This window comes from Marmota flaviventris, chromosome 10 (assembly GCF_047511675.1).
Source record: "Marmota flaviventris isolate mMarFla1 chromosome 10, mMarFla1.hap1, whole genome shotgun sequence".
In the NCBI taxonomy this organism is placed as follows: domain Eukaryota; kingdom Metazoa; phylum Chordata; class Mammalia; order Rodentia; family Sciuridae; genus Marmota; species Marmota flaviventris.
In genome coordinates, this window is record NC_092507.1 from 15,747,833 (window position 1) to 15,762,798 (window position 14,966).

At 49.6% G+C, this 14,966-nt stretch overlaps 1 protein-coding gene across 2 annotated transcripts in view; it reads right to left on the minus strand.

Moving 5' to 3' along the window:
- Positions 1-7,343: 7,343 nt before the first annotated feature.
- Positions 7,344-14,966, minus strand: part of Usp48 (ubiquitin specific peptidase 48) — a 67,273-nt gene continuing 59,650 nt past the window's right edge. For both annotated transcript variants that reach the window (XM_027937112.3, XM_027937111.2), the window contains exons 25-28: positions 13,394-13,519; positions 10,906-10,954; positions 8,794-8,820; positions 7,344-7,869 (exon numbers count right to left, since the gene is read on the minus strand). In XM_027937112.3, the coding sequence (XP_027792913.2) occupies positions 7,847-7,869; positions 8,794-8,820; positions 10,906-10,954; positions 13,394-13,519 (225 nt within the window). In that variant the 3' untranslated portion in view covers positions 7,344-7,846. The remainder of the gene's footprint in view (positions 7,870-8,793; positions 8,821-10,905; positions 10,955-13,393; positions 13,520-14,966) is intronic.

Genomic DNA, 14,966 nt, shown 5'->3' on the forward strand with positions numbered 1-14,966 from the left:
GTCCTGGCAGAGGCTGCGCACTGACCTGGCCAGCCGGTCCGAGGCTCCAGACCTTCTCCCGGGCGCGCCTCCGCCCCAGCCTAACCCGGTAATGCGCGCGCGGAGCCTCGCAGAATGAGCTCTGTTGAGGTGGAGGGGAGGCAGCCGGAGGGAGGTGGCCGCAGCACAAGGTGTGAACCCAAGCAGGAAAGGGCTGCAGAGACCATCCCAGACTGACCTCCGAGGACAAGAGAGGGGAAGAGACCAGCCCAAGGTCACCAGGCAAGTGAGCAGCAACGCAGACACTTGAGCCAGGCCACTCACTGACTCTTCTCTTTGAAGGCCAACAGAGCCAGGGGTTCTAAGCCCACGGACACACACCTCTTCTTTCCTCCACTGAGCTCCCCTCCAAGGCGGAACCCCAGAGGAAGCCAGGAAACACAGCAGCCTCTAAGGCTACAGCTGTGGGGGACACCGGGTAAAAGGGTGTGGCTGGTACCCCTAAGAACACAATCAACTCACAGACCACTCATTTGAGGGGAATCACTGCGATCTCTGGCTCTTACCCCATTTTTCTAATAACCGTGGAAATAGGCTGTAAGAGGGGAGACAAACCTCCCCCTTATCAACTATTTATTAGCCAAGCTAACCGGGCCTCCAAGGTCACAAAGCCCAGGAAAGGGAAAGGACACAAGACATGTATTCAGTATATTTATTGAGCATCAGTGGACTAGCTAGAAGTGACTGCCAGTCCCACTCTGTTTTCCCAGCCACAGGGACTGCATTTCATTAAGAAAAAGATCCCAGGTCTTCAGCAATCCTTAGTCAGCTTCTGCAGGATCTGAGACTTGCAGGCCCAAGTTCAGTCCCACAGGAGGCAGGGACCAGGGCCATGGTACCTGGCCAAGACTCTCGCCCCAAAGGAGAAGAGGAAGGCAAAGTAGCCTCGTCCCACCTCTCCACAAGCAGGAAAAGCTGACAGGGATCAAGCACTCGCTCCTTCCAGTCTGAATTTCTTGGGGGATGCGCCCACAGCTATAGATGAAAAAGCTCGAGCCCAAGGTGCCTCAAACTTCTAGGAACACATGAGTGGCCTGTGGATGTGTCACCTGTTCAGTGTTCTGGGGCCCGACTCCTGGATTTGCATTGCAACTTTGCAATGTTGCTGGTGCTGCCAACCCCCGATGGCATTCTGAGTGGTGCTGGTGGAACAAAGCAAGTTGTTAAGAGCAAGAGGAAGATGCCGAGGCTCTGGAGAGACTCCTGGAGCGTCACCTGCTCACCATGGGCCCACCCCACCCCTAGAGGCCTTTCAATTCCTGCCTAGGAATGTACAAGGACTATACAGTTGGGTCAAAGCTGAAAAAAGAAGGGAGAAATCGAATGTTGGCCAGTGCCTTCTGGGGATGATGGGTAAGGGACTGTGGTGTAGCGACTGCCCCAGACACGACGCTGTGCTGAGCACTGATCCTGGAGATGAAATCATTGCTACTTGGGAAATGACAACAGAATGCCTAGAGATCTTCAGTGGCAGCATGCACTGGCTGGTCACCTGTCTCGGAAGTCAGGCTTCAGGATTCTCTTAAGAATCACGTCTCCATCAGTCTTTTTTGGGGGGGCACAGTGAGCCGACTGATCTTCCCATTCATTTCCAAGCTCAACAATGCCCCTTCCTCCTCTGTAACTCCTTTCCCCAAATAGGGCTCTTCTCACAAGTTGAGACAGAGACCACGAGCTCCTGAAGTCTCCCAAGGGAGGGAGGCCTGTTGATGGCCCACTGCAGGTCACTGAGCGGAGCCAGAGGTGCCCCACCTGGGCGAGAGGAAGGGGCAGGCTGAGGCAGTGGCAGTGAGTTCAGCCTTTCATGGTCCCTTATCCATGCAGGGTTTGAACCAGTAGATTCGAGGGTCCCCAGGGGCCGTAGAGCCTATTAGCATGGGGGGACGCACCGTGCCGATGCTGAGTAGACCCTCAACACAGGCTCCGCTGTGCGGGGCCTATTTCTTTTTATAATGGAAGAACTGTTCAATCACAGCATTTTCCTCTTTACAAGAAACCTCAACAAGAGCCTTATCGTGGCCCGTGTGTCCTGGGGGGCACCATTCCGAGACTGCCAGGGCCCCCGGGGAGGAGGCAACACGTGTCGTAGGGGGCTGGGAACGAAGCCTGGCAACTGAAGGGAAGATTGGACAAAGGCCTCGGAGCTTTGCTTTCTGTCCTATTTCAATCCAAACCACTCAGGGCTGAGCACTCACGCACGGCTGCCTGCGGGCACAAGCCTCCTCTTTCTCCAACACTTTACACGCTGCAACCCAGGCCCCACCCTTGCCCTCCCAACTGCTGAGAAACAGAAGCTGGCTTCAGACCTCGGACATCTGAGTCGGCTGGAGAATGGACACAGTTCGTGACACAGTGGTGAACTCCACATGTCAACAGGGCTGTCGGGATGGAGAACTCTACCATGGGAACAAGGCCCTTGGAAATGACTCTCCCTCTCTGCCAGCCATGCCCACAGGTCAGAGGGGAGAAAAGCTGGGCATGGGCCATACGGAGCAAACGCACATCAGCGAGCCCTCCAGGTGTACTGAGAGGCCTTGGGGGGCCTAGGCAGGAAGTGCAGGTGGTGGTGATGGGGTGCTTATCCAGGCGTGCCTGAGAAAATACCTCCCTGCAGAGGCAGGCAAGATGGTGAGTGGGAGTCAGCACCAGGCGCGTCTCCGGCAAGGACTTAGCCTGTCTGGAAAGGAGATCACCTAGCTGGTGCTTGATCAGTAAGAGGTAGAGAGGCTGTGACCCTGGGGGGCCCACCCTTGGGAGTTGGGGTTTTGGGTCACAAGCACAAACACACCAAGAGGCCCTACCCCCATTTTAAACACAAAAGTCAAAAAAGTAGAGTGAGATCCTAGGAAGCTCCCCCAGGGCTTTTCTAGTGAACCCTATGGGTTCACTCAATCCCCCTCCAAGAAAAACCATGTGACACACAGAGGGGCGGGGACGGACAGCAGCAAATAAATCCAGCGCAACAATGTTAACTCATTTTCTGGGAAGGACAGTTTTAGGTGCAGATAAAATCCAGCCCAGCCCCAAACCTAAACAGCTCCGTCCACCTGCACTATTCGATCCCAATGAGCACCACAGGGGCCTCCCACCAGGAGAAGCAGGGACGCGCCACAGGCAGCTGACCAGATGCCACAGAGGCTCCAGACGTAAACCAGAGGTGACTGGCAGCCTGATGAGCCAAGCCTCAGAGGCGGCGCTGCCTGGAGCTTCCTGAGGGAGCAGGAGTGTGGGAAGAAGGGGATCTGGAGTGATGGAGGACCCACAGTTCCTCCCATGGAGCTTCCACTTGACTTCTGCACAACCCAACTCCCTTGCAGAGAGGACGGAGGCTCAAAGGGGAACAGACTTGTTCAGGATCATAAAAGGAGCTGGTTGCTAGCAGCAGCTTGGGGTTTCCTTGGTTACAAAACAAAGTCAGGCTGGGGGCAGACACAATTGTGAGTGGCCAAAGTGCCAGGGGCAGTGTTCCAATCCAGCCAGTGGCTGCTGAGGCCTATGGCTTCCCTGGAGTGTCCCCACTTCCTATAGCCCAGGGCCCTCCTGGCTTAGCAGCACTATGAAGCCACTCTGCAGCTCTTTCAGGGCTGGTGCCCCACCCCCACCCAGCGGCAGTGTCACTCCACAGGCCCCGGCCCACAAAGTCTTAGCCCTTAAAAGCAGGATTTTCCTCCTTTCCTTTTTTGAGCATGTTGGGAGGCAGATGATGTCCTTTGTTTGCGATTAACACAGTATTTATGCTGGACAAGCTCTTAGGGGAATTCGGACAGCCTCCTGTGCCAGTGTGGTGTGAGGAAGGCCAATGAGCCATCCGGGTTGTGGGGTGGAGAGCCTGCAGGAGCAGCCACCTAGGCAGGAACCTTGGTTTCACCTCCATTGCATGACATGGCAAAGACTTGGTCCAGGTCCCAATTCTAAAAGCAGACCTATGTCACCTCAAGTTCATACAATACCTGGCAACCTCTTCTTTCCTAAAATTTAGTGGCGCTCGAAAGAGGAACTTAGGAAGTATGTGGCACGGTTGGCAGTGTGCACACCGACCTGACAGAACTGGTCCTGAGGTGTGCTTGTTGGGGGAGGGGAAGCACATAGGAAAGACCTGTTCAGAGTCCTCTGCTCCTGGACAGTGTGATTCACTAAGCCACATCTCAACAGTGACAATCTCAAGACAGGAAGTAGCGTCTGGCCTGGTCTTCTGCATTGCCTCTTGTTGCCCGAGGCTAGAGGCATCTGCTCCAGATTTCTTGTAATAAAAAAAAAAAAAAAAAAAAAAACTGAAGCTGCCCGCAGAGAAAACTCTCACAAAAGGCATAAATCTTCAACAAACATTCTAACCGTGTTTTGAATACCTGGACAGGATCCTGCTCATAAACAGGGACTGAGCTGTTGGCCACTGTCCTTTGTTTTATGTGGGCCACAGGGAAAGTTCTAAACAGGAAGACTGAACCCTGCCCACCATCCCCAGCTGAAGGGCTCCAGTGCAGTCCAGCAGTAGGCCGTGGAGAGGGGCTAGGGACATGGGCTGTGTGCTCAAGGCCTCTTGCAGGGGGAAAGAAAAGTCCCACATTTCTGAAGAAATGTCTAATTGCAAAGAATAAAAAAAAAAATTTTTTTTAAACCAACAATATTGATTACTGCTTAATCCTTGGTGTAGGAGGCAGTGATTGCTGCCCGTTCCAGTAACTTCTCTTGGTTACAAGATAAATGGCAAAATGACCTGGAACAGAGGTGACCCAATTTCTAACACTCTTTTCAACACCTCCCAAATGTTGTGCTTGCTGTTCGAAGATCTGGTGGACCCTCAGTCCAAGCGACTCCATTGCTGGCCTGGAAAAGTCACCCAGTTTGGGTCATGACCAACAGAGAGGTGTGCTTTTGGTCTCTGGGCTGGGGTGGGCTGTCCCGGGCACAGAACTGCTGCTCAGTGAACTAGTTGTTCAAATTAGTTACTACTATTCTGCAGATGTTAATTTGGAACTTAATGAATAAGGGATCCAATAATGTCGAGGCCAACATTCTGCCCATCAGTGTGGCAGAGGGAAGGGGCAGGGGTAGCTGCAGGCCCAAGGGCGAGATCCTTCAGATGAAAGTGACACTTCTCATTGGCTTGCACCCTGTTCTGAACAGGCTGAGCACTCATGTGACCCTCCTCCCTCAAGCCTGTGACAGGAAAGACAGGCTTTCCTGTTCAGTTTGCTTTAACAGTTTGCTTGGGTATTTAAAACAGGTTATTCAATCTGAGCATTAGTTTCTAACATTAAGCAGGATCTGATTGAGCAGATTCTTGACTTCACAAACTGAGCAAGTGGCCATCTGACAGGACTGAGAACTCTGTGCAGGGCGATGACTGCATAGAAATAGACGCTCTCATGGCGTGTTACTTTGGCAGAAGTTAACAGAAATTCTAAACAACAAGGCTCCTAAACACAGACATTCCCCCAAGGAAGGAAAGATGCTCAAATTGTAAGCCACCTTCAGATAGTGGCAACAACCTGTGCCAGCACAGGATGGTACACGTCCTCCTGGGATTAAATGGTCAGAAATGTGGAGGGGGAACCTCAAGCCCCCAATTGCTGTTGTGGGGCCTGATCTGACATGCAAGCAGATTGGCTTTAGATTATCACCTTGTACCTGCTTCCCCAAAGTGAGTAGGAGGCAGGGGAGCCAGAAAGTTCACCTCATGGATCACCTAGGGAGAAGAGAGGCCTCAGGCCAGGCGCTCTCTGAGTTCTGCGGGTACAGACCTGACTCAGTGGTTCTGAGGCCCGGGCTCCTGGGCTGGTTGTTGCCAGGCCCCAATGAGATTCTGAACAGCACTGGGAACCCAGGCAAAGTGCCAGAGCTTAAGAAAGAACCTGAGGAGACACTCCTGGAGCATCACCAGCTCACTCTGCACTGAGGCCACCTGCACCTCCAGGGCAGAGTTGATCAAGTGCAAGAGATCAGGGAGCAGCCCAAAGGCTGTCTGCGCACCACTGCGTGAAGGAAAAGCAAGCAAAATCTTAAGGGAAAAAACTGAAAACTGGTATCAACATCAAATTGGGAAAAATTGGTTTCTAGGGTGCTGACCCGTCCATGTTGGTCCCCAAATGAACCTCCCCGGGCCTTGCTCATGCTAGGTGAATGCTCTACCACTGAGTGACACCCCAGCCCCCTAAACAAGCTTCTCTGTAAAGAAAAGCAAACCATTCCACCAAGCACTACTGACCTTCAGCACAATTTACCTCGGGGAAGAATACATTTCTTTGTTATGACTTCTAGGCACCAGCTTCATTTATTTGGAGCCAAATAAAAGACTGAGACCTAAAAACCAGGATTAGCTATGCACAGGCTCAACCTCAATCCTGCCCAGAGGCCCTCTGCCCTGCCCCAGGATGGGTGCTGAGGGAGCTGCGCAGAGCTCCCGCACCCCACTGGCTCATTAAAGCACCCCCGCCTTCTGGGGGCACAGACTGAACACACTGCACAGAGGGGAACACCAAGCCCTGATTCCACCAACCCCATAATTACCCTGGTGAAAAGCTCTTCACATGGATGCTGCTCAGGACTGGTACTCAAGCTGAAATATGCCTCCCCATCCATTATTTAAATTCTGATTTTCAATAGAGGGGAAGGGGGGGAAGGGAGTGGGGAGAGGCCTGGCCCAAACTTGAGGCCAAAAAATGCAAGAGACCTGCGTCAGCAACTCAGCCACAAACACACACACACACACACACAGAGAAAACTTTTTTTTTTTTAAAGAAACAAACTCTAGTCTGAGGTTTCATCTAAAAATTCTTCATCATTCTTCAGTATATTGCTTTGATTATTTGTCGCTAGTCACAATAATTCTGAGTTGGATAAAACAGGACATCCCATCTACACTCTCGTTTGTTTTGCCTTTGCTCAAAGTGACTTAAAAAGATCCTTTCAGGGTGTTTCAGGAGAACGCTTCGAGAAACAGCAGACTTGGAGAATGGAAAGAACATATTTTCTAACAACCTGTGTTACCAAATGTACTTCAGTTCAACTTACTCTTCTGATAAGGTGGTGGTGAGATTTTTCAAATGCACAAGGAATATCTGATTTCCCACTTGGGAGTAACAGCAATGCTGGAGGAAGCTCCCACTGCCCGGAAGAACCCTTCTCCTTGCTTTCCGAAATGCACTAAGGCAAAAAGCCCCCGAGGCCAACAGAGACAGTCCCTTGCTCACTGCAGGCCACATGCAGCTGCCTCCACTTGACCAACACAGGGAAAGACCACCAGCTGGTGGGCTTGCGCTGGCCCGAGGGGCGTCTAAATCTGAAGACACTTCTCCACAATGACGGCAAGTTCTTCACTTTCATGCTTTATTGAAAGTACGATAGGAGTCAAAGACAGGTATTGGTAAGCAGGTTATGTCTCTAAAGAATCACTTGATCAGAATGTGGTCCCGTCTACTGTGATACAAATCCTTTCTGGACCAGCGCATCTGCATGGAACTCGAGCAAGAAGTAGAAGAGAACTTCACTCCCGCCTTGACTACAGATCTCCTTTGTAAACATGATTTACTGTTACGGCTACTAAACTTGTTCAGTCTTTACTCACCCCTCCCTGCCACCGCCCCCCCTTAAATATAAAATTTGAAACATTTCCTTTAAGTTTGATGTCCATCAGTGCAATCTGCTTTATTTGACATAAGGCATTTGGGACAGTCGCTTTTAGATGGATTTTGCCTTTTGGAAGAGTCATGTAATGGTTTAATCCTTAAATCCACCTTTTCTTTAATGCCCTAACGTCAAATTCCTCTTCCCCTCTGGTCATTTCTTGGTGTCTGCAAGTGTTCAAAGATTAATGTCCAAGTAGACCAGTACCTGAGGAAAGAAACACATTTGCAGGTATAGCTGTGACCAAGACACTGAGTTCATGTAGTCCTGCTGCCAAGGACGCATCAACAGTGAACTTCCAACTTAATATGAACATGGCTTGGCACTGAAGGCTAAGAAAAAGTATCAGCAGACTTCTGGGCAAGTCCTAGTTCTGCGGAAAGCCCTGTGTTTCCTACGTGTATCTTCATACAAGTTCATCAGATTTTACTGAAGCTTTCATTTATTTGATGGTCCTTTTTCCTAAAGAAAATTTTTTGCTTTAACCACCAGAAGTTCCTCTGTAGTGGTAACAGGGACACAATAAAGCCACATGGAGAGGCAGATTTTCAACCTAGGCCAAGAGTTTACCAAAGAGCCCCTGGAACTGATTTAAACTTATTTCTTGGTAAAACATGCTCTGGACCTCTAGAGTGGCAGGCAAAGAATCAAGATGGCAACAGTTAAATCTGTAAACATTAAAGCGCCTGTATCCGATGCATTGGTGAGTACTACGGGTGCACAACTACGGTGGCCACGGTGCAGGAGACACAGCCCAGCCAACACCTGAACTCTGCATGGGGTTCAGCAGCCCTTCCGCTGGGGCTGACATCGCTCAGCAAGCTCTAGTGCCTCTCTACTCTGAACTGTCCTGCTCTAGGACGGGGTTAACAGGAGGAGTCGGGGAACGCCACTAGGTCGCTCCTGACTTTCCACGAAGGCACAGGGACTCAGTGCAGGTGGGGGAGCCAGAGCACTCAGTCCATGTCTGAGGCCAAGAAGCCGGAATAAAAACGCTTTTAACTAAAATTAATTCCAGTCATGAGACTAGACTTGGATTAAATTTTAAAATCAAATTATAGCCTTCACTTTAATAGAAAATTGCAGCCTGACTCTGACATTCATGCACAAAACATGACAAATGTAACTTACCTTTAAACCCTTCTTCTGGCATACAAACTGGAGAGGGAAAAAAAAAAGAATTCCAAAGTGAAACAACTGTCGTGTTAGATAGCAACAAGATGATTTCAACGCCTCAAGATGAAAAGTCTAAAATAACTTTTAATCACCTCAGTCACCTGCAAATGACTGCTTCGGAACTCATGGATGACACTCATCTCATGATGATCTTTCTGTTTTTATTTTTTTTGCAAACCAATACACATGCACTATTTTAAAAGTCAAACACTAGTAGAAGTCAGTCTGTAGGAGGGTCCCATTCTGCAGGACTCAATGAGTGGCCTGGGGAAGACGGTGACTGATTCCCTGGGAGCTATGTCTCAACCCCCTCCATCCCACTCTCTGGTTCTAGAAGAAGCCACTGTCGACTCCTGTAGTGTGTTCTGGCATTGAGCCTCCTTGTTTCTAAACAACTGGTTTATATTGTTATTTCATATAACATCTGAATTTTCTTCAAAGGGGAAAAAAATTAGCCCTTCTACCACCTCTCACACCCACCCAGCCTGCTGACACAGTGGGGCTCCCTGCACAGCCAGCCTCAGTGCGGAGGTCATTTCTGAGGTTGATGCCTTGGTGTTCTAGTTGTCTGGTTCTCTGTGTGGCTGTCTTTCTCGGCCTGCAAACCCCAGCACCATTCCTGTATTTCATTTTATCAACTTTTTTTGGGGGGGGGGGAGGGGAGGCAGTGCAGGTATGGACCCAGGACCTCAAGCATGATAGGCAAGTGACCTGCTACTGGGCCATACTCCAAGCCAAGTTGAATGTAAATTCTGAAAAGACCCAGAAGTCTCTTCGAGGCTGTCACTACCACCTGTCTTTTCTAGTGGATACCCTTGCCCTAAGTGCATGTCCCATCCCAACCCCATATGCCAGGCTGCAGGCCCTCACTGCCTGCTGCAGAACAAATCTTCCAGAACTTCCCGTCATCATCTTCTAGTTGGGTCCATGTTTTAACACTTCCACTGTCAAATTCCTCCTCCTCCTTTTGTTTTTTTCTTTTTTGTACCGGGATTGAACTCAGGGGCACTTCACTACTGAGCCCCACCCCCATATTTTGTATTTTACTTAGAGACAGGGTCTGAGTTGCTTAACCCCTCACTTTTGCTGAGGCTGGCTTTAAACTCGCATTCCTCCTGCCTCAGCCTCCCAACTGTGATTGGTAGTAGGCATATGCCACCATACCTGGCCTCAAATTCCTTCTCGTTTAATTCTTTTCTATTCTCCGAATGACTCTTTCAATATACAGGGCCCAGTGGGTTTCTGCTCATTTTCTTTATATTATTTGTAGGCGAGTTTTAAGCTTTCTCATGCTCCCTGAACTAGTTCCTTTTGGGCTGGCTGACATCTCTTGGCTCCAGCTCTGAGTCTTCCACTGCCTGGTGGCCACTTCTATCTGCTGCAGATGGAGTTACTGTAAAAGTGCCTGAGGCTCTGCTGGGCAGACACCGGTGGGCGCCACTAGCAGGTGCCCTGGAGATGAAACAGCTTTTTACCTCTGAAGGGTCTGTTCTTGAATTGGGCAGCTCCCCCCGAAGGAAACCCCCTGGCCTCCTTGCGGAGGCAGGAGATGGACTGCTGGCATGAGAGCAGAGCTGGGCTTGGCCTGCAGCTTGCTGCAGAAGACACTGTTCCCACCTTCTAAGCTTTATTTCTTCAAAATGCAGAAACTCAAACTCCAGATTGCTGTCCTGAGGTACAGGTGGGGCAGGGACAGTGACAGCTACTTGAAGGAAGGGTGATAAGAGTGTGTGTGGGGAAGGGTCTGTTGCACTACTGTTCATACTTTTTCAACCCCTCCCCCTCCTGGGCACCTATTGGGCACCTGTTGGCTCACGCCTACTATGGCTTCCTCGGGTTTGCCGGATGATTCCTCTTCCTCGTGCTTTCCACATTTACGGACACACCTTTTTTTTCTTTCTACCATCAATTGAAACTAATAGTGTACAATTCTACCATAAAAACACTTGGAAACTTTTTTCAAGGTAAAAAGGGAAAGCATTGTGCACTAGAGCTTTGGCACCCGGGGTCCCAGCCCCGCCCCCGCCCCCGACCTTCACCAAGACTCCTCAAAGGACTCCTCTTTACCTTGCATGACATCATCCATTGCAGCATAATCTGCAATCGGTTCATCCGCCTGGAAAACAAAGGAGACAACTGAGAGCTGCAGGGGGTGGGGGTGCAACACTGATGTCCTGGGATCCAGACGCCTGCCCTGCCGGCTGCAAAAATGGTGAACGTAGATAAGCTGTCCAGGAGACAGCACACCTCAAGTCACAGCCAGCGATGGCCTGCTAACTGTGGGTTGAGACCTGTCACCTCAAAGTAGTGTATTGTTGGGCAGGGGTTGGTGCCGTTTTCTCCCTCCCAAAACAACTCTGGAGATGGAAAGGTCTAAATGTCCAGGTACCCTAAGGTTACTAAAAACCATTGTAATCCTCATGAGTTAAGACCCCGGTGGCGGCACTAAGACTTAGGGAGAAATAAAAAGTTAGAAGCGTCCTCTCAAAATACCCATTAGGGTATGATGACATTTTTTCCTCCTCTTTACCATCAAAAACAAAATTCGGACTTCTGTATTAAGGCAGAGCCCACACTGATGTCAAGCTGAGAATGAGATTAGCTCTCTAAGGGCAAAGAGGCCAATGACCAGTACAGTCTCCAGCTGCCCGCCTGCAAGCATAAACCCTCCATAAAAGGGGTTGTTAGAAGTCTATGCACGAGCATTAGGACTCACCAACCTAACAGGTTCTCAACACCATTCCACAGACTGTACAGCAAACAGTACACTGGGGGAGTTGGGGGGGGGGGGTCAGGAGTGAGTACAGGTGGGCGTCATCATGCCAGGGCTAACCTATCACATCAGAATTGAGACCTGGGTACAAAAAGCACCTGAGAATTCATTCTACATGTGTCAACGTGTCATTTGATACAGAGAAGGTCCTTTTAGCCACCAAGAAACAAGAAGAAAAGGGAAGCCACAAAATAAGTCCCTTGGGAAGGGGAGACAGGACTAGTGAGGGCTCAGAGGCCCCTGCAGTCTCAAATGTCTCCAAGATCCACTGAATGCAAAGCCATGCCCAGAACAAGAAACCCATAAGGCCACTTGGGCTTCTGAGCCAGACACGTGTGACCTCCGTGTGCTGCCTAAGCTTAACCGGCTGGCACCAGGTGAGCCTCATAATCTAAAATTCAAAACGCCCACAAACCCAGAACTTCTGGACCATGACACAATTCCTGCCACAAGTGAAAAATCCCAATACCTGACATCATATGATGGGTTGGGGTGAAAACACAGATGCACGACACCATTACATTGAATCAGCTCCTAGTATAACATACAAATAAATCATAAATGAATTTAATGTTTAGACGTGTGTATGTGCAAATATTTGAGTATTTGAAGGGAAAAACAAACAAAATACAGAAAACCCCTGAAATCCAAGCAACTTCTGGTCCCAAGAGATTCAGATAAGGGATCCTCAACTTGTTCTGGAAACAAAAACAGAGGGGTTGGGTTCACAGAATGGTTGTCAATCTGTAAATCCAGAAGGCAGGTGAAAGGTCAGGGAGAAGGATGAATGCAAATATTATGTTACACAAAAATCATACAAGCCCCTCCTGTCTTCAATGAGATTTTTAATATTTTTCTTAAAAATGACAGATTTTAGGGCTGAGGATGTGGCTCAAGCAGTAGCGCGCTTGCCTGGCATGCGTGCGGCCCGGGTTCGATCCTCAGCACCACAGACAAAGATGTTGTGTCCACCGAAAACTAAAAAATAAATATTAAAAAAAATATCTCTCTCTCTCTTAAAAAAAAAATGATAGATTTTTTAAAGTATTACCATCCACAATGATCACATTATCTGTTCTCTATCCTATCTGTAGGGGACTGAGGGCCAGCATTCATAAATAGGTTATAGGCAGTGGCACAAATTTTTTTTCTATTGCTGTTAAACTCTCCAGCTAGTCAAAACAGGTGTGTGTTGGGGTGCGTGTGGGAGGTTTTAGACAGAGACAGACACGGCCCACAGAAACTTAGTGACCAGAGACCCAGTAGCCCAGTGGGACCAGCAGAAGGCACAGTATGGATGCCCATGGGGCTGACAGTCAGCCCTTAGTGCTCAAAGGGCACAAAGCATTCTCCCTCCCTCCCAGTCATAGGAGATGAGCTCCAGGTCTACACCTGGAGGAGGAAGCCCCATGCCATAGGAAATGAGGGACACGAAGGCCAACGTACAGCCTTTGTGCGGGGAGCCAGGAGGGGCTTATGGCATGGGCAGGGGCTGTTGAGACACCACTACTGTGACATCCAAAAATAAGACAAGATAATGCCCCATGCTCCCCCACTCCCAGGAGGCACAGGATGGCTTTAACCACCATCACATGTGTCCTTTAACCCACAGCTCCTGGGGCTGGGGTTGTGGCTCAGTGGTTAAGGGCTTGCCCAAGCACGAGGTACTGGGTTCGATTCTCAGCACCAAATAAATAAAGACATTATGTCCATCTACAACTAAAATAAATAAATAAATGAAAGAAATGACCAGAGCTCCTTAGTTGTAAAGCTGTTACCTACCTTTAATAAAATCACAGACTCAGGAATGACACCAAGGGTCCCCAGGGTGGCACAGTCGTCACTTAAAACCTTTCCATCAATTGACAAATTCTGGTCAAAAGGAGCAACTGAAAATGCGTGCATGATCTGTGTCAACATAGAAGAAACAAAGTCTGAATAAAGCAAAACACAGAGCCCACACCTGCTGTGAATAAATGAAGCACAGTTTCTAAAGTTACAATTGAAAAGACTGCAGAGTCCCAAAGACCCAACTGTTCGCAGCCAGCCCGCTGCTACTCTCCTGCTGAGCCCAGGAATCCCTCCAAGGCCAGAAGCAGCCTCGCAGGCCCAGGAGGAAGCTGGGGAACAGTTGCACACCCGGACTCTTTGGTTCTTCCTGGACCTTACTGCTCCTGGAGGCTGGGGACACAGACCTAGTGTGGCGAAGGAGGGCTGGGGGCTGCGGACACTGCTGCCCTGCACTCTGGCTATGGTCATGGGCTGGGTCATCACTGTCCTCTTGCCATGCTAGGCCCTACATCACTGCCCCAACAAGTCAAGTCCAAGTTCTTCCTTAAAACCATCTGTAAATTTCCCAGCAACCTGTTTGGACTTTTCTCCCTTCTGTTTGTACTTCTTCAGCAACAGACTGGTGACAAAGTCAGCCCTGGGACTATTAGACATTCTCAGGCTAAGTCATGTCTCTAGGACCCAAAACATGAATTCCTTGAAGGCAGGGGCCACATACGACCCACCCCAACTCTGGCTTAAAATTTAAATACACTCTGAATGACTTAAGCATAAAGGGTTTTTTAAAACTTGCAAAACTAAGTCCAGCACAGCAGCCTGAACTAGTTTAGGGAATAGCACAGCTTCTCTAGCATATCAATGGTGACCACAAGTTGCTGTGTGGGGGGTAGGGGGTGGACACGGGACAGGGATTGAACTCAGGGGTACTTGACCACTGAGCCACATCCCCAGCTCTATTTTATGTTTTATTTAGAGACAGGGTCTCACTGAGTTGCTTAGTGCCTCGTTATTGCTGAGGCTGGCTTTGAACTTGCAATCTTGCTCCCTCCTCCACCTGAACTGCTGGGATTACAGGTGAGTGCCACTGTGCCTGGCTCAGAAGTCCTTTTAATAATAGCACACACATAAATAAGAACAGGCAGCACAAGCCAGTCTTCTCCCAGCTGTTGGGCCACATTCTTATCTGGACTTCTCCAGAGACTGAGCCCCTGAAAGCCACACACAGACCCGTAGCTACAATGCCAAGTGCATGGCATCAAAGACCTTCATGAGCAATAAGCCTGTTTCTACTGTGCAAGAAGCACTGAGTGGACAGCTCCACCAAGCCAGCCCCGCAGTCGGCATAGGGCACTCGAGGAGAGCCGTGGAGACCCAAGCAGAGCTACCAAGGAGATCTGCAAAAGGCCACCTTAGTGTGGTGAGGGTGACAGCCACTGCAATGCAGGGATGCTCTTTGCTCCCCCAGTGCCTCGGGTCTGTACGTCACCCTGTGAGACCAAGGCTCCCCGGACCCAAGGCACTAGTACAGAGGGGCTCCGCCCATGCTTAGTGTTCTGAGGACATG